This window comes from Saccopteryx leptura, chromosome 3 (assembly GCF_036850995.1).
Source record: "Saccopteryx leptura isolate mSacLep1 chromosome 3, mSacLep1_pri_phased_curated, whole genome shotgun sequence".
Classification (NCBI taxonomy): domain Eukaryota; kingdom Metazoa; phylum Chordata; class Mammalia; order Chiroptera; family Emballonuridae; genus Saccopteryx; species Saccopteryx leptura.
This window is the reverse complement of record NC_089505.1, coordinates 222,477,634-222,499,646: the sequence shown is the minus strand read 5'-3', so window position 1 is coordinate 222,499,646 and position 22,013 is coordinate 222,477,634. Positions and strand designations below refer to the sequence as shown.

Genomic DNA, 22,013 nt, shown 5'->3' with positions numbered 1-22,013 from the left:
CTAGGTCTCAAACTTGGGTCCTCTGCATCGCAGTCCGATGCTCTATCCACTGCGCCACTGCCTGGTCAGGCACATATATATTTTTATATGACAAACTCTGAACCATCTAAAATGCACATTCTTAATCATTTGGAGGGTGAAGAAACAAATGCTTTGGGCATATACTTGCTTAAAATTTCACCAGCTAGTAAGTGATGGGGCTGGGTTTTGAGAACAAGCCTTCAGATTCCTTTTTTTTAATTAAGTGAGAGGTGAGGAGGCAGAGACAGACTTCCATATGAGCCCTCACCTACCTGGCTGCTCTGTTGTTCAGCAACTGAGCTAAGTATTTTAGCACCTGAGGTGAAGTCAGGGAGCCATCCTCAGCATCCTGAGTCAACTTTGTTCTAACCTAGTGGTAGTCAACCTGGTCCCTACTGCCCACTAGTGGGCGTTCTAGCTTTCATGGTGGGCGGTAGCGCAGCAACCAAAGTATAAATAAAAAGATAGACTTAACTATAGTAAGTTGTTTTAAGATTTATTCTGCCAAACAGTGAAAATCGACATAAAGTACTTGGTAAGTAATTATTATTATATGCTTTAACTTGCTGTAACTCTTCTTTATAAATTTTATAAAGTAAAGTTACTTCCCTACTTTATAAATCACCATTACTGTGGAACCGGTGGGCAGTTAGAAAATTTTACTACTAACAGAGATACAAAAGTGGGCGGTAGGTATAAAAAGGTTGACTACTCTTGCTCTAACCATTCGAGTCATGGCTGCAGGAGGGGAAGGAGAGAGCGAAAGAGAAATGGGGAGAGGAGTGGAGAAGCAGATGGTTGCCTCTCCTGTGTGCCCTGACTGGGAATTGAATCTGGACTTCCACACTAGTCAGGGGCACCTTCCGATTCTTAAGTCTGAAAGTGTTCCCCAAGGCCTCTCAGTTTTCTCATCTCTCTCTTTGGGTGATCGTGTGTGTGTGTGTGTGTGTGTGTGTGTGTGTGTGTGTGTGTGAGACAGAGACAGAGAGAGAGAAGGAGAGAGGGACAAACAGGAAGGGAGGGAGAGAGATGAGAAGCATCGATTTTTTTTTTCCCCCCTGAAGTGAGAAGCAGGGAGGCAGAGAGATAGACTCCCATATGCTCCCGATTGGGATCCACCTGGCAAGCCCACTAGGGGCTCTGCCCATCTGGGGTGTTGCTCTGTTGCAGCCAAAGCCATTCTAGTTCTTGAGGCAGAGGCCATGGAGCCATCCTCAGCACTGGGGCCAACTTTTGCTACAATGGAGCCTTGGCTGCAGGAGGTGAAGAGAGAGATAGAGAGAAAGGAGAAGGGGAAGGATGGAGAAGCAGATAAGTGCTTCTCTTGTGTGCCCTGGCTGGAAATGAACTCCAGACATCCACACGCTGGGCTGACGTTCTACCACTGAGCCAACCGGCCAGGGCCAAGAAGTATCAATTCTTCATTGCGGTACCTTAGTTGTTTATTGACTGCTTTCTCATATGTGTCTTGATGGGGCGGGCCTACGAATGACTTCTCATTCAAGCCAGCAACCTTGGGCTCAAGCCAGCGACCTTGGCCTTTGAGCCAGTGACCATGGGGTCATGTCTGTGATCCCACTCTCAAGCTGGTAACCTCGGGGTTTCGAACCTGGGTCCTCCATATCCCAGTTCGATGCTCTATCCACTGCGCACCGCCTGGTCAGGCTCTACTGGTGATCTTGTTTCTCCCAAACATAATAGGCCACAGCACTTAACTACCATAGTCACATTCTAGATCTTCACATTAATCAACAGCTGCACCACTCTGTAATCTCATTTTTTTTTTAAGAGAAAGGAGGGGAGATAGAGAGACAGACTCCCGCATATGCCCTCATCAGAATGTACTTGGCAATCCTGTCTTGGGCCAATGCTGGAATCAATTGAGGTATTTTTAGCAGCTGGGGCAGAAGCTCCAAGGAGCCATCCTCAGCACCTGGGGCCAACTTGCTTGAACCAGTCAAGCCATGGCTATGGGAGAAGAAGAGAGAGAAAAAGATAGAGAGAGGAGAGGGTGAGGTAGAGAAGCAGATAGTCATTTCTCCTGTGTGCCCTGACCAGAATTGAACCCTGGACATCCACACACTGGGCCAACCCTCTACCACTGAGCCAACCAGGTAGGGTCTCTATATTTCTTATAAAATGGAAGTTAGATCTAAAATCTTAGTTAAATTTAGGTTACCCATCTTTGGCAAAAATATTTTATGGGTGATGTTGTGAGTTTCAAATTTTGTTCCATCAGGAGATGAGTCGGTTTCATTTTTAGATTGAGTTAAGTTGTCTCATTTTTATAGAGGCTACATTGATGGCTTGGTTAATGTGACTGCTAGGTCTTTTGTTGTAAAAACCATTTACCCTTTGCAGTTAGCAAGTTATCTGTGGGTGATTCTTTGGAATGTTATATTTATTTTATACATTTGTATTGTTTATTCTCTGTGTCCTAACCTGCCTGACTTGATAGCCCATACCTCACCTTTATCTGGGTATCTGTCTCACCAGGAGTGTGGTTATATGTTTGTTATTTCTTTAGCTTGTGAGCTTATCAGAAGCATCAACTTTCTCTTACTTATTTTAATATCCTAATAGTGCTTTAGGTTCACATAGTGGATGTTTGTTCCAGATGGGCAAGGAAGCATCAGAAACTTATCATCCCTAAGAAGCCCTATAGAAGTTGTAGCCGTAGACTCTTAGAGCTGATAATGATCTTGGTGGGAAATATGCAGTAATTGTCTACCTTGTCGTGGGCCCCAAGCTCCCCTTAGATCTAGGAAACATTCTGTTGAAGGTTCTTGAGCAAGGGTTTTGTTCCATCACTGTGAGCCACAATGAATCTCTCTTCTTCAGAGACCCGTGCACACCACCTCAATGCTTCACCGTCAAAACGAGTGTTCTCAATTCCCCCACCTAAAAAGGCCCCTCTCAATACTCCTGGCACCCCGGTTTTTGAAGACTTTCCCCAGAATGATGATGAAAAGGAGCGTCTGCAGCGGAGGCGCTCCCGGGCCTTTGAGCTGCAGTTAAGCACAGGCTCACCTTGTCTGCTGGCCTCCCCCTTGAGTCGGTGAGTGTGTTCTGGGGTGGCCCACCACCCTGATGTGGTGGTGCACATGGGTCTGCCATCTCCACACTACCCCATGGATTCTGGGTCTTTTTGAAAAGTTACAGCATTGTGGATCCTTGCCAGAATTTTTTATTTTTGTTTTTCATTTAGGAATGTTGACTTTTCAGCTACGATTCCTAAATTTACAAACACACAGATTACAGAGCATTATTCGACCTGTATCAAACTATCTACTGAAAATGTGAGTATCTGCTGGTTTATCTGCAAAGATTCTGCAGCTTGAGCACCAGGAAATCTAGCGTTCTTGATTCTGTAAGAGAATGCATGATCCATAATAACTGGGTACTTTTATTCTCCAGTGACTCCTAATGTTGGTGTTTTCAGTATGGTTTTACTGTTTCTTTAGAGACCTTTGGTGTGCCTTCTGACAGGCTGCAGTATACCAGCATGGCTTATGGCAGGGGTCCCAAAACTTTTTACACAAGGGGCCAGTTCACTGTCCCTCAGACCGTTGGAGGGCTGGACTATAAAAAACACTATGAATAAATCCCTATGCACACTGCACATATCTTATTTTAAAGTAAAAAAACAAAACGGAAACAAATACAATATTTAAAATAAAGAACAAGTAAATTTAAATCAACAAACTGACCAGTATTTCAATGGGAACTATGGGCCTGCTTTTGGCTAATGAGATGGTCAATGTCCGGTTCCATATTTGTCACTGCTAGCCGTAACAAGTGATATGCACTTCCGGAGCCGTGTGCGTCCTGTGTCACCGGAAGTAGTACTGTACGTGAGCGACCCTGCGCTTTGTGGCACTGCCACATACAGTAGTACTCCAGGAGCACAGGATGCATCCGCTTACCACCAATGAAAGAGGTGCCCCTTCCAGAAGTGCGGGGGGGGGGGGGGGCCGGATGTGGCCCGCAGGCCATAGTTTGGGGACCCCTGGTTTATGGGATAATAGTGTGAGTTCTGGCACAGATAGTAGAGAGATAGAGTTGTGGACCTAATTATGATTTTTAGAGCTCACTTGAGTTGGAATCCTGTCCCTGCCACTTACAAACTGTGTGTCCTTGGTAAGTCACCCAGCCATTTTGCTGCAGGGTCCTCTGGAGAATGAGAATAGTGCCTACTTCATTGAGTTGTTCTGAGGGTGAAGGGGTCCCTTTGTGTGCAGTGTTTAGAATGGCCTGCACACAGTGAGTACTCAGGAATCATGTGCTGTCACTCTCTAGGCCTTGAGGATGAGGAGGGACATGTATGGATTTAGCTATGTCCCCAAATGTTTGTTGGAATTGGTATCTGTGGCGACACGTGAGCTATCCCTGTTTTAAAACTTAGCTACCTCTCAGGTAGCATCATTTATGTGAGCCTGGACTATAAATAACAAACATTTCTGCAATTTTCTCTTTCCAGAAAATCACTACCAAGAATGCTTTTGGCCTACACTTGATTGATTTCATGTCAGAGATTATTAAACAGAAAGACACCGAATTGACCAATTTTAAAGTAAGGAGATTGTTGCACCTTCTGATGCATCTGAATGTCCACTTTCTGTTGCATCTGAATCAGTGATGATTAGTTCTGATACTTAACATAGCATAATCATTGAATTCCACAAACATATAATCGCCTTCCTTGTTTAAGACATTTTATTTTATTTTTATTTATTTTTTGTATTTTTCTGAAGTTGGAAATGGGGAGGCAGTCAGACAGACTCCCGCATGCGCCCAGCTGGGATCCACCCAGCATGCCCACCAGGGGGTGATGCTCTGCCCATCCGAGGCGTCCCTCTGCCACAATCAGAGCCATTCTAGCGCCTGAGGCAGAGGCCACAGAGCTATCCTCAGCGCCCGGGCAAACTTAGCTCCAATGGAGCCTTGGCTGCGGAAGGGGAAGAGAGAGACAGGGAGGAAGGAGAGGGGGAGGGGTGGAGAAGCAGATGGGCGCTTCTCCTGTGCCCTGGCCGGGAATCGAACCTGGGACTCCCGCACGCCAGGCCGACGCTCTGCCACTGAGCTAACCGGCCAGGACCTGTTTAAGACATTTTATTAGCTACTTTACCTTCTTTCCCGAACTAATAAACTGTAGAGAAGCTATCTTTCTTCTAGGTTCTGTCCAATTTCTATCAGTCTTAGGGGATCTTTGTAAATTTTTGGAAGGTCAAATAGATGCAGTATTTTATAAAGCTTGCTGTGTTTTGCCTGTTCAGCAGTTCCTTTTTATGTATCTCCATGAGTATAGCTTTGCTTGTCTGACTAGGTAGCTGCAGGCACTCTGGATGCTAGCACCAAGATCTATGCTGTGCGAGTGGATGCCGTCCATGCTGACGTTTACAAAGTTCTTGGGGGCCTGGGCAAAGATGTATCATCTTCAGAAGAGGCAGAGAACCATGATGCAGGTATGTGGGTGGAGATCTGCTTTCTAAAGGTAAGAGCTTTTAAAAGCTCATAGCAGGTTATTATTTGAGTAATATACTGGAGTGGAGTCATAAAAATCAATTACCTCATCTGGTGAAGACATGGACATTTTCAGATTTGTCTAGGATAAGCTTTTAGATTTTATTTAGGCCAAATTGAGTAAACATCACCAATTAGGAAACTTTCAATTTGAGGGTCTTTGGAAATTGATGTGTCTTAGAAGCTTAATTGAGTAGTTTGGTGTCTCCCTCAGTTGAAGGCAGATGTGCTTGTTGCTTTGGGGGAATGACATGTTTAAGTATCAGTCACTCTTTTGAGTTTTGCAGAACTTGAAATTCACTTGCATCCTCCAAAGCAATCCTCATAGTACATGGTCTTATTCCTTCTTTAGATGAAAGTGCAGCTGAAACAGGAACAACTAAAAAACCTCCAAAGCCCAAGAAGAAGCACTCACACAAAACCATTGAGCAGAATATAAGCAACCTTAATGTCTCTGAGGCAGATCGGAAATGTGAGGTGAGCAGCTGTGTGCACAGTGTGGTCTCTGACTTATCTAGGACCTGGGGGCTTAGTCTGCTTTGCTGGGTTGTGCTTGGTTAGGCCTCAAGGGGGTAAAATATTCAGCTGGTCTCTTCAGTATCTTCCTTTAACCTTGTAGTGAAGAGTAAAGGGGCAAGTCCCTGCTTTCCCTCAATATTTCAGAATGACTGAGTAGAAAAAGATAGATGACGAATTACCAAGAAATTCAATTAAAACGTTTATTTTCTTGCTAGTACTTGCAGTAGTGATGGCAATAGTGAGCATTTCTTGTGTACTTGCTAGGCATTCTGTGCTGCCCTGGGCCTGTGACGAATGTTAACTCATTTAATCCTACAGCATCCTTGTCACATTTTATGAAGGAGTGATTGTGGTATAGGACTGTCAAGGAACTTGCCCATGATGACACAGCTAGTTAGTAAGCCTGGTGTGAAGCTAAGTGGTCGCCCCAGAGTCCTTGCTCCAAGCAGCCAATACAGTCTGGCAAATCCTAAGGAATCTGCTTAAAGGAATAGCACTGGTGGCTTCATTTCTAACTATCACAGTTAATTTAAAGCAAACAAGTAAAGTTAGACAATAGTAATGAGCCAAGAGCTAATATTAACATCTCCCAAGAAGGGGTTAGGCCTTGTGGTTAGAAGGCCCTAACACAGGTGGGCAGAGGGTGGTATGGTCTGATGTTATGTTCAAAGCTGAGAGTTTTAGAAATTGGGAATAATAGTCTGGAAGCTGCAATGAGGAGCAAGGAAATCCCCAATCCTTGCTTGGCCAGTGGTTTGAGGGTGGCAGGAAGGCAGTGGCCATGCTGGAAAGGCTGCATAGGAAGCACTGTCCATGAGGGAGCACCATGTTTCATTTAGAGTGGTGCTCCTCCTCAGCCTTTGTCATTGTCTCCCCCCTTCAGAGGGTGACAGGCATGCCGGAGTGTGGGAGTCAGTATTGACCTTGGGTGACACCAGATTTGGAAGCATGTGAAGTTCAGATCCTGGTTCCACTGTCTTAGTTGTGTGGCCTGGAAAAAGGTTCTGAATCTCACTTTGTTAAAGTATAAAAGTAGGCAACACTGATGCTATCCATATAGTTTGTGTTAGTACATCAGTTGATGACAAGAGTTTGATGTAATATGCTGTACAGGGCGCTGTGAAATCCTCTTCTACCTCCCCTTTTCTTCGCTTCCTTTCCCAAGTTGTTTTTTTCTCCTCCAATAATATGATTTTTTTTTAAGTGAGAGGAGGGGAGATGGACACCTCCCACATGTGCCCCAACCAGGATCCACCCTCCAACCCCCACTGGGGCTGATGCTCAAATCATCCAAGCTATCCTTAGTACCAGGGGCCAGTGCTTGAACCAATCAAGCCACTGGCTGCAGGAGGGGAAGAGAGAGAAAGGGGCCAGAGGGAGGGGAGAGAAGCAGATGGTCGCTTCTCCTGTGTGCCCTGACTGGGGATCAAAACTGGGACCTCCATATACCAGGCCAACCGGCTATCTACTGAGCCAACTGGCCAGGGCCAATCTGAATATTTACCATATTTTCCCATGTATAAGACACACCTTAATTTTGGGGCCTGAAATTTGGGGGGGGGGGGGAATGTATTACATAAAGCTATTGAATTCAAGTTTTATTCATCATAAAATTCATACAACTCCTCATCACTGTCAGAACTCCTCATCACTGTCAGAACTCCTCATCTGTGTCTGATGACATCACTGTCTTCGACAATGACTGCAAAAAATTGCGAAAAAATGGGAAATGCGAGTAAAAAATCTACAATCACTGTATAAGATGCACCCAGTTTTTAGACGCCACATTTTTCAGAAAAGGTGTGTCTTATACATGGGAAATACAGTATTTCACTATCATTCTTGCTTTTGCTTCTGGTTCTACAATAAAATGTTCAACAGTATGGTTGGCTTTTATCTACCCAGTTTGGGCGAATCCAGGAGGGTTACAGTAGCCTCTCTCATTGTTAAAAGGAACGGGAGAGCAGGCAGCGCTGCCCCCTCTAAGCCTCTGGCTTTTGGGCTATGGTATATTTTTGCCAAATTAAATCAGCAGTCTTGAAGAAACACCAAGAACCCATGTCCCGGAGAGTTTTGTTTGCTCTGTCATCTGCCAGAAACTTGTAACAGCAAAAGGTACAGATGATGAAGAAGGGGTTAATTACAAACTTAGAATTTTTTTTTTTAAAGACTTTATTTATTCATTATAGAGAGGGGAGAGAGAAAGAGGGAAGGGGGGAGGAGCAGGAAGCATCAACTCCCATATGTGCCTTGACCAGGCAAGCCCAGGGTTTTGAACCGGCAACCTCAGTGTTTCCAGGTTGACTCTTTATCCACTGCGCCACCACAGGTCAGGCACAAACTTAGAATTTGAAGTTTCACCTGGTTATTGTAGTAGTGCTCTCTTTATGGAGAGTAGAGAGCAACTGTCTGTGGGTGTGTCTAGAATGGCGAGAACACTATTTGTGTGTGAACTCATTGGTTTGGACACAGCTCTCTACTGTGTGCTCAGTTTGTGGGAGAACTGGAATGTGAACTTGCCCCGAAGGAAGCGTAGGTCTTGACAGGTGGACATTGCCAGAAAGGTGCGTCTAGGCCAGGGGTCTCAAACTCGCGGCCCGCCGAACAATTTTGTGTGGCCCGCAGACTAGTCCACAAAGTTCAAAATATTTTGGATAAAATTAAGTAAGCCTAGGGGCCTACTTGTATTTTTCATTTCTCTAGCATCCTAGCTAGATATTAGCTTAGTTAACAGCAGTTGTGATGCGAACTACAGTTTCTGGTCGTTTTGTGACACTGAGTAAACTGCATGTACGATTGTGCTTGTTGTACTGATTTTTTTTTGTTTTCAACTGCAGTGAGAAAAGTGTTGCGTAACAGTTGCCTTTTGTAGACCTAGTGTGGCCCGCCGAACGGCTGTGATCTTGCTCTGCGGCCCACATGCTGAGTTGAGTTTGAGACCCCTGGTCTAGGCAAAAGCATAAGCACAAGCTATGAAACAGGAAAGTTTTGGATCTTCAGGGAGCAGTAAAGAAGTTGGGCTGGAGCTGAGGACTTACTCCTGAGGCTGCACCAGCCCTGCACCTTATCATGCAGTCTGCTGCCTACCAAAGCCTTTACTATTTTTCTTCTTTGCTGTGCACCCTTGTTTCAAAAGGGTTGTCTACCCAAACTACGTAGCCAGCAATAATTCATTTCCCATGACATTACTAAAGGATGTCAGCCAGATCTAATGTCTATGAAAGAACCATTGTTCTCACACTGGCATGGTATGATTCTAGACAAAAGTGCAGGAAATTGTCTTTTTTTTTCAGTGTTTATTTTTATTGATTTTAGCGGGAGAGGAAAAGAGAGAGAGAGACAGGACATCAATCTGTTCTTGCATGTGCCCATATTGGGGATTGAACTAATAACCTCTGTGCTTCAGGATGATACTCTAACCAACTGAGAGCTATTGGGCCAGCATGAGAAAAATTATCTTACTGTTTTCAGCTTTAATGTGGATCATTGTAGTTTCTTTGTTGACTCTTTGAAATGCTGAATTTTATTAATTCCCTATACAAGCTCTCTGGGGGTGTGGGGCTCTGGTGAGAACCATTGTTCTGGTTGGCATCTGAGGAAGGGAATGGAGTAACAATATGGTATTTGCAGGTTAGGAAACGGGAGAGACCAGAGACAGGGTTAACTCAGGTGAGGACTGTGATAGTGGCAGTGGAAGTAAGAAAGAAGGCATAGATGGCAGAGATATACTGGGAAGAAAACCCACCAAATCGTGTGACCGACTGGGTGAGGTGACAAGGAGAATGTGAAGGGACATACGTATATTTCTGGGGCTGGTAAAATGGGTTATTGAGAAGGTGGAAGGAGACTCGATTCTGGTGTGGTCTGGCTCAGAAGCTCAGGGAGACAGGAAAGAGCCACGTCTATCATCATGTCCAAGGCACCTCTCCCCATAGTAGGCATGTCTTGAGATATCAGGAAGACCTGTGAACCCAGTACTCAACCTATTCTGTCACAGGGCCACCTATAGAGTCCCAGTTGACTTCTACCCTCTGACCACACATGCATGTGCTTTGTCCTCTCCCTGTTCTTATGCCGTGTGCCCTGTTCTGCCTTTGGGCTTGATGTCACATGGCTGTGCCACTCTTTCTCCTTGACCCAGCCTGGGGGCCTTCTTACACCCCTCCCTGCTTTACCCAGCCATCTAGCCCTGTCCTTTGCATGTATCTCTTGGTTACATTTTTCCAAATATTTACCATTATTGCTGGTCTGAGGGATCTGGTGGACAGATCTATCACCTAGGCTTTTTAAGGCAGCAGAGTTTGTTGTGAGAACATTCTCTTAAGAGATTGCCTTTTTAAAATGATGACTTAAAAAAATAAACAAAAATAAAAATGGTGACTTATGGAAAGAGACCAACAGAAGGTTACTGTTCAGGTTTCAGCAAACAGATTGATGTGTTATGAGCTTCTGATCACATACTTTGTACTTGAACGGAATCCACATATATTCATCTGACTACTCACAGCTTTTCTTTTGAACTGATGTCTTCTGGGATCGGCTTGGCCCCGACTAGTTGGGAAGCCTCCTCCCCTGCTGATTATGTGCAGGGACATTTTATCCCAGTGTGTGCAGCATGATGAGCAGGCCTAGTGAATGGATTCGATACTTCCTTTGACTCCACTCCATAACCTTGGGTTCCCTCTGTTTGTGTTCAGATTGATCCTCTGTTTCAGAAGACAGCAGCCTTGTTTGACGAGTGCAGCACGGCAGGGGTGTTCCTCTCCACCCTCCACTGCCAAGACTACAGAAGTGAGCTGCTTTTCCCTTCTGATGTCCAGATGCTCTCCAGTGGAGGACCTCCTGAGATGCCAGATTTAGGTTGCATAGACATGACAGATTTAAAAGGTGAGTCTACACAATTCCTTTCACCAGAGCATGCCAGTCATTAGAGCTGTTTCTTACAATGGGGTATAGAAAGTGCATCTTGCTCTTGTGTTTATTTCATTTACCCAGAAGGTTACTCTGGAGTGTCAAAATGGGCACCTTTTTGGGAGATACTGACTTTCCCTACTTTCTGCTGATGGAGTCTGAGACAGTTGTAGCTGGTGCTCCCCTGCTCCTGGTCTGCATGTGCCTGTCCCCGAGGTGCCCCATGAGCAGCCGGTACTCAAAGTCATATATTGGAGCCCACGGCTCCAATGCTGGAGTGTTAGACTTTGGACTTAGGAGAGGGGCTTTCAGAGACTTGTCAAGTCAGGAGGGCCTCATTCTTATTTGTTACCGATCCAGGGACCTGTGGAGAAGTGAACTGTCTCAGATGCCTCTTGTGGTCTAAGAACAGACCTCCTCTGTCGTCAGCCTCCTGTGCTGGCTTGGCAAGGATTTTAACCACCCTTCCAACCTCTTCCCCCATGCTCCGCAGTGGGGGGATCATCTCAGGCTGTTGTGACAGGCACAGGTTGGGGCAAGGCCAGGTACGAGAATTCAAGAGCTGTACTTCTATGTAATTGTTTCTCTGCTTCCCATGGAATTGACCCTCCCCCTTCAGGCTGCACACAGGTTACAGTGCCTTCTCCTTAGTCTTCTCTCAGATTTGCTAAGTACAACAACTTTATACTAACAACCTGTTTTCCAAGTTTGTGTGTTCACTGAGCTCTCTAATCCCATGAGGTCAGTAATGTGTAGTTTAGAGTGAAAATACCATTGACGATGGGCTGTGCACTTAGCACACTTTAAGGGAGGGTTTTTGATTTCCCGACTAGAGCGAAGAGCATGGAATCCATTTCAGAGTCACATGTGTGACTTCAGGTTTCTGTTCAAGTGTTTTGCTAATTGTTGGAATGCCCGTGTGCAGCCTGCCTTCAGTGGGGGCGCCTGCACACCCGCTCTCCTAGAGGGCAGCCAGTTGCTGCCTGAGAGCCGAGGTGACTGTGCCTTCCTCATCATCGTGCTGCTCTGATCCTCCTGGGGGTGAGGAGCATGCTCTGTTCACCTCTGCCCCTCTGGTCTCCCTGTCCTCTCCAGCACCCCTGCAGCAGTGTGTGGAAGACCGCCAGCTCTGCCCTTCCCTGGCCGGGTTCCAGTTCACTAAATGGGACAGCGAAACACATAATGAGGTGTGGTCAGTCGACTTCACAAGGCTCTGGGCACTTAACTTCTTCAGTATCTTGTGGTTGTGGTGAGACGGTCTGAGATTACATAGTTCTGCCCAATGGGAACCAAAACTGTGTCATCATTTTTATTTGCCCATGAATACAGAAAACATTTCCTTTTGGCACTTTTGTAGGAACTAAAACCTGGGGGCGGCGGAGGGGAGATAGGAATGGGCTTGTGAGCTCCCGAGGGACCAATGGCCTGGTAGGTGCCATCTGGGCCCAGCTTTGCACTTCCCTCTGGTGAGGCAGCCCTGCCACTCTTGGCTGCATGTTTTTATCAGATCTGCTCTTAGACATGGCTCTCCCAGTGGCCACTGGTCTGCTGTCATTCTTGAGGAATTTCCTGTTCTTTGAGATTGAGTCCCTTGGCAGAGAATTTCCTGAGAAATTGTCACGTGTAAAGCTTTCCTCTGTGTATTTTTAGCTTGGCCCCTTTAGCCTACCTACTACAACTTCCAAAACAAGTGGTCTCTATGGACAACTCTTTAAACATATAGCTAATGATGCAGATTCCTGTTTCATGTTTTACAAAGTGTGCCCAATGACAGCACAGCTCCATTCTGTGCTGCACACTGTAAACCTCCACTGCGCTTTCTGTTGTAAGAACATTGGCTTCAGGGAGGGGCGCGGAGTCTGGAAACTGGTAGTGGGGGGTAAGAAGACACATCAGTCTGCCATTCCTCTTTGTCTCACCAGTCTGTGTCAGCCCTGGTGGACAAGTTCAAGAAGAATGATCAGGTATTTGACATCAATGCCGAGATAGAGGACAGTGATGGCGGGGACTTCCCTGATGGGCCTCTGGAGGAGGACTTTGATGCCAACGATGAGCCGGACCGCACCACCTCTGGGGACCACACCGAGTTCGGAAGCTGGAGGGAGCCCCACCACAGTCAGAGCTGCCAGTAAGGCTCTCAGGGCCACAAAAAAAATGCTCCCATGGGAGTTGTCCCAGATTTCCTGTTGGGATGATCTTATTCCAGATCTGTAATTAGAGGGGCTGCTGTGCCGTGTTGTCCAGCCAGGTGGAGCCATCTGACTCACAATGGAATCACATCTACCTTTGAATGTCAGCCCAGCCACTTATGTAACTGACATTGCAGGAGTTTGTATGGCTAGAACTAAAATAGGTAAAGTGCTGGGGAAAAGTAGCTGTGATACAGTAGCTGCTTCATTGGTGGTAGCTCTAGGGAGCACTTGCATTTGGCAGCATGGAGGTGCTCCCTTTCTGTACACTACACCTGGTGTGGCTTTTAAATGCTCCCTATTATTAATAGATGGAAACAGGCTGATGTACTGCTTACAGAAAAAATGGCCCCTGCCTGAAGGGTCAGGCAAAATGGATCTAGGCAGTGTTGGGTTACCGGGGACAAGACAAGCAGAGCAGGGGAAACTCAATGGGCAGATAACATTGTGTATATGGGGCAGGAAGAGAAGTGGTAAGATTGATCTGTAGTCATTTAAATGTTTTATTACTCTAGTAACTATTAAGCATTGTTGGCCTTTATTATACATATATGCTTAACAGATTAGTATTATTTAAATTTTGAATATGATTTAGAAGCAAGATTCCATAATCCTATAGTGTCGATGGCCTCTAAAGGTCTTAAAAGGGACTAGGTGTCAAACAAGCCCTCTGATGATGCCTGTGCCTATAAGAGCAGCTCTGCAACCCTGGGACTGGAGACAGCCAAGCTGGTTGAGTACGGATGAAACCTTAAAAGTCGTTCAGTACAGTTTCTCCCTGAGGCAAGGATCCCCTTTAATGTCTCCAGGGTAAGAGACTGCTTTCTTGAGCTCTGTTTGTGTCTTCAAATCGGACTGGAAGTCAAGGGGCTGAACGTTTGGTACCTCAAGGCAAAGTTACCGCCTAGCCCTTTAGCACCCTCCTTTCCAGGTTTGTGCTATTGACCTGTGAGTTGGTTCCTGTTCCCATCCTGTCTTCTAAGAAGTGAGAAATGGCAGGCAGCTTAGAGGGTCATTTGCAAATATCAGAGAAGAAGAGCTGTTTTTCTTCCTAAACAATGAGGTGGCATCTGAGGAACTGCTGGAGGCGGTCACTTCCATTTTGTTATCTTGTTAGGGCCACAGATGCTAATTTTGAACAAGTGTCTCTATTTGTCTTCTTAGTTCCAGACAGAACAGAACCCTAAGACTCCATCCCAGTGAGTGCCGTAGGGCGAGGGCTTATGTTCTAGTCTAGGCTTTTGTCCATCCTGCAGTCCCCTGTCCTGGCGGTGGTCTGGCCTGTTTTGGGAGCTCTGTAAGTGTTTGAACTGAACTGGACCTGACCTTGCCACGTAAACCATGAGATGTAAGGCAAGTGGCATCACCTTTTGGCCTCTTTGTTTTCTTGAAGGATTGAGACTAGATAATTATAATAATATCTGGTATTTATTGAGCTCCTCATTGTTCTGGCTTTGTGCCAGGCACTATGTTAGGGGCCTTACCTTTGTTATTTTACCTAATCTATGTAACATACAATCTGTAGTCACTTAAACCTCACAAATGTCCTATAATTAAGTCCAGTTTGCCCCATTTTACAGATGTGGAAACAGGGCCAGAGAGGTTAAGTAATCCTGGCTCCAGGCTAAGTAATGAGCTGTGGATTGCAGCCTCCATCCAGAGCACTTAGGTGGGAGTCTGTAAGGCCATGCATCACTGTTCCCCCAGATCTCCCTGGGAGACCATCCTGTGCACCAGGGTTGAAAACCCTGCACTAGACTGAAAGATCTTCAGGGAGGGGAGGGACTATACTGGATTAAAATACCTGTGCACATGTAGGATGCCCATGTCACCTACACCTGGATGGCAACACTGATAGCTCTGCAGTGTAAAGAGCAGCTCTGCATGTGTATGTTAACACGGACATGGCTGAGGAAGTGCTCAATGTCCAGGAGCAGCTCGTGCACCCTTTTCCTGGTGCATGCACGACATGAGATGCTCACTCTTCAAGGTCCAGGCCCAGACTACAGCCTGCCCAATGCATGCAAGAATGATGCATTGTGTGGGGTGTGTGCTAGGAGCCAGATGGTAGAAGACCTTTAACCCAAAATAACTGAAGGAAGAGCTGGGGGTGGGGGGAATAGAAGAAATAGAATTTATTCCAGGGGATTAGATGTGTTCGATGGGGGTGCAAGCCTTGAACGAGGTAGACTGGTTGGGTTAGCTGTTGAGGGAGGACCAGTAGGGTTCCTGCCACAGAGCATGTGTATTTTAAGAATTATTAAACAGCTAGAGTTCAAGCCCCCAGGGCCTCAGTCCAGCCCTGGCCTACAGACTTGGGAAGGGAGCCAAGCTCTTTATAGCTTTGCCTATCAGTTTCTGATGGTTCCCAGCATGGCTGCCAACGCTTTAACGGGAGTATCTGAGGCTTGGGGGTTGTTGCTAAAGCCATCTTATAGTTGTAACTTAATAACACAGGCTGAGCATTCTGCAGACTGCAAATGTGGAGTTTTTCGTACGTTTTAATTTTTAAAATTAATGTTTAAAAACATTTTTAGCTTATTCCATAATGTCTGCTGTAAACGGGATTTACCTTCGGGCTCACCACAAGTGAGCTTCCTGGAGCTTCCCTGTTACCCTTCCCTGGCAGGGGGCAGTGGAGCAGGGCTCGTGCTGGCTGACCTGTCAGAGGCCCATAGGAGAAAGCTACCACATATCATTACCTCTGGTAATTTGCAGGAAGGGTGAAAAACCAAACCAAAACTGCCATGCTGGATTGTCCAGTGAGATACTTTACACACAGCTAAGAGGGAAGCCAGGTGGCTTAAAAGACGCAGTATAAGGGGAACCCCCTTCACTTGGGGATATAAATTAGAATAACATCGTCATTTCTAGTAGGAACTATAGCAGCCTTACCTGAGCCCCCCTTAGGGAAGTATGATAAGGAAAGGATGAGAAGGTGCAGCTTGTGGTGGAAGCCTGTATGTGGGAAGGCCCCAAGACTGGGGTCAGGGGGTTGTGTCAGCTCCCAGCTCTGGCAATTTACCAGCTGTGTGGTCTCGTGTAAAAATTTAACTTCTTTCTACCTGTCTTCTTGTCTTTCAAATGGGTAAGCTTGCATTTATGAAGCAGGTTGGAACATCCAAAGTACTTGTGTCAATATGATCATATTGTTTTAAAATCAAGAGAAACAAAATGGTTTAAAAAATCTTTTTTGCCTGACCAGGCAGTGGTGCAGTGAATAGAGCATCGGACTGGGATGCGGAAGGACCCAGGTTCGAGACCCTGAGGTCACCAGCTTGAGCGCAGGCTCATCTGGCTTGAGCAAAAAGCTCACCAGCTTGGACCCAAGGTCGCTGGCTCCAGCAAGGGGTTACTCAATCTGCTGAAGGCCCGCGGTCAAGGCACATATGAGAAATCAATCAATGAACAACTAAGGTGTCGCAACGAAAAACTGATGATTGATGCTTCTCATCTCTCTCCGTTCCTGTCTGTCTGTCCCTGTCTATCCCTCTCTCTGTTCCTGTAAAAAAGTAAAAAATAAAAATAAATAAATAAATAAAATAAAAATCTTTTTTAACTTATTGATTTTAGAGTGAAAGGGAGGGAGAAATAGAGAGAAACATTGATTTATTGTTCCACTTATTTATTCATTCATTGGTTGATTCTTCCATGTGTCCCAACTGGGGATCAAACCCTCAAACTTGGCACATTGGCACAGTGCCCTAACCAACTGAGCTACCTGGCCAGGTTGCAAAATCTTTTTTTTTTTTTTTGAGACAGGGATAGATAGGGACAGACAAGAAGGGAGAGAGATGAAAAGCATCAAGTCTTTGTTGCGGCAATTTAGTTGTTCATTGATTGCTTTCTTATATGTGCCTTGACGGGGCAGAGGGGGCTCCAGCCGAGCCAGTGACCCCTTGCTCAAGCCAGTGACCATGGGGTCATGTCTACGATTCCATGCTCAAGCCAGCAACCCTGCACTCAAGCTGGTGAACCCGCGCTCAAGCCGGCGACCTCGGGGTTTCGAACATGGGTCCTCTGCGTCCCAATCCGACGCTGTATCCACTGCGCTACCACCTAGTCAGGCTGAAATCTTTGATGTTGTAAAAACTAAGGGGTTGTTAATGATGAAGTATTTGTATTAGACTTACTTAGATATGTTGCTCATTTGTGGAAGGTAGGTAGGTAGAGACTTCAACTGCAACACGTGCTGCTTTACATGCAAATACATGATTATATTGTATATATCGACCAGGACATGACTGTATATTTAAAAATATTACTTCGTGTGTGTTACAGGAATGAAATGATTCCCCTTGGGGATGGAGACATTAGGACCATGTGCCCCCTTCTATCCATGAAACCTGGAGAATATTCCTATTTTAGTCCCCGCACCATGTCGATGTGGGCTGGGCCGGAGCACTGGCGCTTCAGACCCCGACACAAACGTATGTACTTCCAGGTGGACCTCTTAGGAGAAAACATAGTGTAGGTGACCAGTAGTCAGCAGTTCAGCCAAGGAAGGGACATACCACTCGCTGTCCTGTTGAACCTCCTCGCTAGCTACAGACTCATGTAAACAACCCAGCCTCCTGTTTGGACAGTCATTTGGCCTATTCTGGGATAAGGGCTCTGTTAAGACTGAGGCGTCTCAGTGGGAAGAGTCAGAACAGCTGGGCTCTTGTCTTGGTCCTGACCTTCTGTGTCCACATGGCTTCAAACTGACCATAAATGGGAATGACCACCAAGCTCTAGGGGCCCTTGCAAGCACTGCACAAGGCGGCCCTCAGTGGGACCCTGACGGTAGTTAGGCCAGCATCATGTTTTTCATTCCCTCTTTGAAAAGGAGGGGTAAATTCGCATACATTTTTGTTCTATTTTGTTAGCAAAACCACAAATTATAAAGTAAGGATGAAAATATGGTGTGTTATTTGCCTTTCCCATGCTTTATGGTGCAATTGGCAATACTGTCATTGCATCATGTGAGGTGGTGCAGAGGTACTCTAGGCCTCAGAGTGAGCAGTGTTGCTCTGTCCATTTCTGCAGAAGAGGCTGCCTTGAAATCAGAAAATAGAAAGAAGAACACAAAGAAAGACTTTGAAATCAACTTTGATGATGACATTGATTTTGATGTGTATTTTGGAAAAGCAAAGGTTTGTGCTGAATTTTTTTTGTATTTTTCTGAAGTTGGAAACGGGAGGCAGTCAGACAGACTCCCTCATGCGCCCGACCGGGATCCACCAGGCATGCCCACCAGGGGGCGATGCTCTGCCCATCTGGGGCATTGCTCTGCTGCAACCAGAGCCATTCCAGCGCTTGAGGCAGAGGCCACAGAGCCATCCTCAGCGCCTGGGCCAACCTTGCTCCAATGGAGACTTGGCTGCGGCAGGGGAAGAGAGAGACAGAGAGGAAGGAGACGGGGAGGGGTGGAGAAGCAGATGGGCGCTTCTGTGTGCCCTGGCTGGGAATCGAACCTGGGACTCCTGCACGCCAGGCCGACGCTCTACCACTGAGCCAACTGGCCAGGGCCTGTGCTGAATTTATTACCACTGTACTTTCTCAAATTACTCTTTGCACTCCTTTTTCCCCTCTTAGAGGTAATAAATTTAAATTTAATTCTTAAACAGATGGCTTCATTGTCCCTCAGTTCTTAGAGGAATTGAGAAATAGCCCCCAACTCAGTGGTGGAAAGAATAAAGTTTAGAATATGAGTAATGTCTAGCAAAATTACTGTTTTACACAGAACTGGGGACTCTAATGGCAGACTAGTGCTGCCTGTACCCTTCCCAAGCACCTTCTTAAAAGAATAGATTTTGACCATTTTTATTAAATATGCCTAAAAGTCACTTTTTAAAAAAAAATTAATAGGCTGCTACTATTCTGACCAAGTCCACTTTGGAGAACCAGAACTGGAGAGCCACCACTCTTCCTACAGATTTCCACTATGAGACTGAGCATCTGGTACAGCTGCACCTCAAACCAGGCACCAGGGTAAGGCTGCTTCTTGGTTCCTCAAGGCCACTATTGTTGAACCTGTTTACAGCATCCGAGGAGCCAGGTGGCTGGTAGTGTTGGCTGTCAGGCTGTGCCTTTGAGGGAAAGGTGAGGGAGCAGGAGGAATGTGTTAGCCAGGGGGCGTTACTGGAAGATGGGGGTGGGTATGAGGTGGAGCTGAAGGGGAAAGTCATAGGCCATAGGCTACGTGGTGGACCTGGACAGGAATGCTTAGGAAATACCTCACCTGGATGGAAGGCAGGACCCAGGCTTACGTGTTGAAATGCTCAGGGGATAACCATAAAATCTTTTATTGAAGCTTATACAAGACATTAGTTGTTTCTTGATTCTCTCATGTTTTCATTGATGTTGTGGATTCACTAGCTGATGCCTCCCCCACAATCACAGTGTAGACATGAAACATAGGAGATGCCCAGCACCTGACTGTTCAGTCCTTTGGGAGTTCCTAGAACTGCACAAGTGGCCTTGCTTCCTTCTGTGACTGTCAAGATGAGCATTTGAGACTGCCTGGTGCTGCACCCCAGTTACTGTTCACTGCCTTTGCCTGGGGCTCTTGCAGTGCTAGGAGCAAGTGCATGGCCCTGTCACCTGGTGACTAGGTGGTGGCTCATGCCAAGTTTCATTTGATTGGCACCCTCTGCTCATTTGCATTCTTGGCCGTTTTAGTCTTTGGTGTCAAGTGTACAGTCTACAATTTCCTTTGCCTTATTTTACCTGATCCTCCACAGGGTCTTAATGATTAGTATACAGTTCTCTGAATTCACTGGTATCTTACATCCTGTTTTTATAAACCAATCTTGCTATAATTTTCTTTCTAATCAGCACTTCACTTAACAGAAATACAGTTGACTCTTGATCAACGTGAGGGTTAAGGGTGCTGATCCGCCTAGAGTAAAAAATCCATGTGTAACTTGACTCCCCAAAAACATTACTAGTAATCTATTGTTGATTTGAAGCCTTACCAATAACATAAAGTCAACACATATTTTGTATGTTACATGTATTATATATTACAATATAATTTATTCTTACAATAAAGTAAGCTAGGGAAAGGAAAATGTTATTGGGAAAGTGCATATCAGTGGACTCACGCAGTTCAAACTGGTGTCCAATTCAACTGTATTCTTTTCTGTTTTTTTGCTTTTTTTAAATTAAGTGAGAAGCAGGGAGGCAGAGACAGACTCCTGCATGCACCAGGATTCACTTGGCAAGCCCCTACCAGATGATGCTCTGCCCATCTGCGGCATTGTTCTGTTGCTCAGCAACCGAGCTATTTTTGCACCTGAGGCAAGGCCATGGAGCCATCCTCAGGGCCTGGGCCAACTTGCTAGAACAGTTTGAGCCATGGCTGTGGAAGGGATAGAGAGAGAGAGAAAGAGAAACAGAGAGAGAGAGAGAATGGGGGAAGGTGGAGAAGCAGATAGTCGCTTCTCCTGTGTACCCTGACCGGAAATTGAACCTGGGACTTCCACATGCCAGGCCAATACTCTAGCACTGAGCCAACCAGCCAGGGCCATCAACTGTAGTCTTAAAAATGCAGAAAGTACTGCTATATGTCCATTATACCTCAGTTTAAAAAAGAAAAATGCAGAAAGATGCAAATCTGTAACAGTAGTAGCAGCTGTGGCTACTGTGCATGGTTAGATGCCAACAGCAAGTCCTCAGAAAGCACAACCCAAGGCAGAGAAGTAGAGCCAGACGCAGCTGCTGGGAGCTGAGGGAAGGTGGTGGGGTTCATTGCCAGTCCTGGGCCAGCCTTGAGTTGCTTCCAGTTATCCACAGGAACAATTTCCCCATGGGTAGCAGGACAGCTGCGACGGGCTGCGGATCCCTCCCCCTTCCAGCAACAGTATACTAAAAAATGACTTTTCAACACTGGAAAGTGAATGCTGTACTAGTAAATGCTCTGTTTACCTAGCAACTCCACATATCAACCAGCCATTCAGTTTAATATTTAATAGGGCATTCTGCCCATTGGCAGCCAGCCAATATTTGACAGGGTCATGTACCTTTTCTGAAACATTTCCTATAGATTCTGCATAATTTAGAGTGTGTCCAAAGGGGAGAGTATTCTAAATGGAGAGGGATTTAGAAATTGTGTAGTGTTAGGAGCAGTGGAAGAAAATGGGCATTTCTTAATTCAATAAATATCTTAATATTATTTTTGGATTTTTATTACAAGAACATTGGGTTTGGGGCTGCTTTTGGAGCATGTAGTTGATTAAAATATGTATTGTGCTTTTGTAAACTGTACACAGCTTTATTGCCATTTCTTTGCTCCAAAGACACACACTCCAGTTATAAAAAATCACTGGTTTAAGGGCCTGCAAATATCTGAAGGGCTGTGTTAGTAGGCACTCCCAAAAGAAGAGGCAGACTTGATCTGTGAGATCTGGAAGGTGGGACAAGGACCCTGGATATGATGACAGGGAGAAAAGCTAGACGTTTTTCCCTATAGCTCTGTGGGGAACAGTCATTGCCTCGTTAAAGTAGTGATTGAGTTTTCTATCAGAATTGTGCAAGCAGCAAAAAGTTGACAAAAGACAGTTATAAGCAGTCTTGATTTCAGTGAAAGAACCCTTTTCCAATAAAATTGTGTGCAGACCTCATTGTAAACCAGCTGCTCTGGTTTATTTAGGGTTGATAGAGGCTCTGAACCCTGCTACCTAGGCTTGCACTAGAATGGAGTTGTGCATTTGGAAAGTTGGTTGGATTAAATGACTTTTTTTTTTAAGTGAGAGGAGGGGAGACAGTGAGGCAGATGCTGGCATGCACTCTGACCAGGATCCACCTGGCAAAGCCCATCTGGAGCTGATGTTCGAATCAACCAAGCTATCCTCACTGTTTAGGGCC

At 45.7% G+C, this 22,013-nt stretch overlaps 1 protein-coding gene across 1 annotated transcript in view; it reads left to right on the top strand.

The window, feature by feature from the left end:
• The window catches only part of NCAPH (non-SMC condensin I complex subunit H), a 36,198-nt gene that overhangs the window by 3,246 nt on the left and 10,939 nt on the right, over window positions 1–22,013 (top strand). The window contains exons 2-12 of the mRNA XM_066377669.1: window positions 2,863–3,079; window positions 3,230–3,320; window positions 4,502–4,594; window positions 5,348–5,486; window positions 5,897–6,021; window positions 10,761–10,950; window positions 12,070–12,161; window positions 12,897–13,102; window positions 17,445–17,593; window positions 18,192–18,298; window positions 19,014–19,136. Of these exons, the coding sequence (XP_066233766.1) occupies window positions 2,863–3,079; window positions 3,230–3,320; window positions 4,502–4,594; window positions 5,348–5,486; window positions 5,897–6,021; window positions 10,761–10,950; window positions 12,070–12,161; window positions 12,897–13,102; window positions 17,445–17,593; window positions 18,192–18,298; window positions 19,014–19,136 (1,532 nt within the window). The remainder of the gene's footprint in view (window positions 1–2,862; window positions 3,080–3,229; window positions 3,321–4,501; window positions 4,595–5,347; window positions 5,487–5,896; window positions 6,022–10,760; window positions 10,951–12,069; window positions 12,162–12,896; window positions 13,103–17,444; window positions 17,594–18,191; window positions 18,299–19,013; window positions 19,137–22,013) is intronic.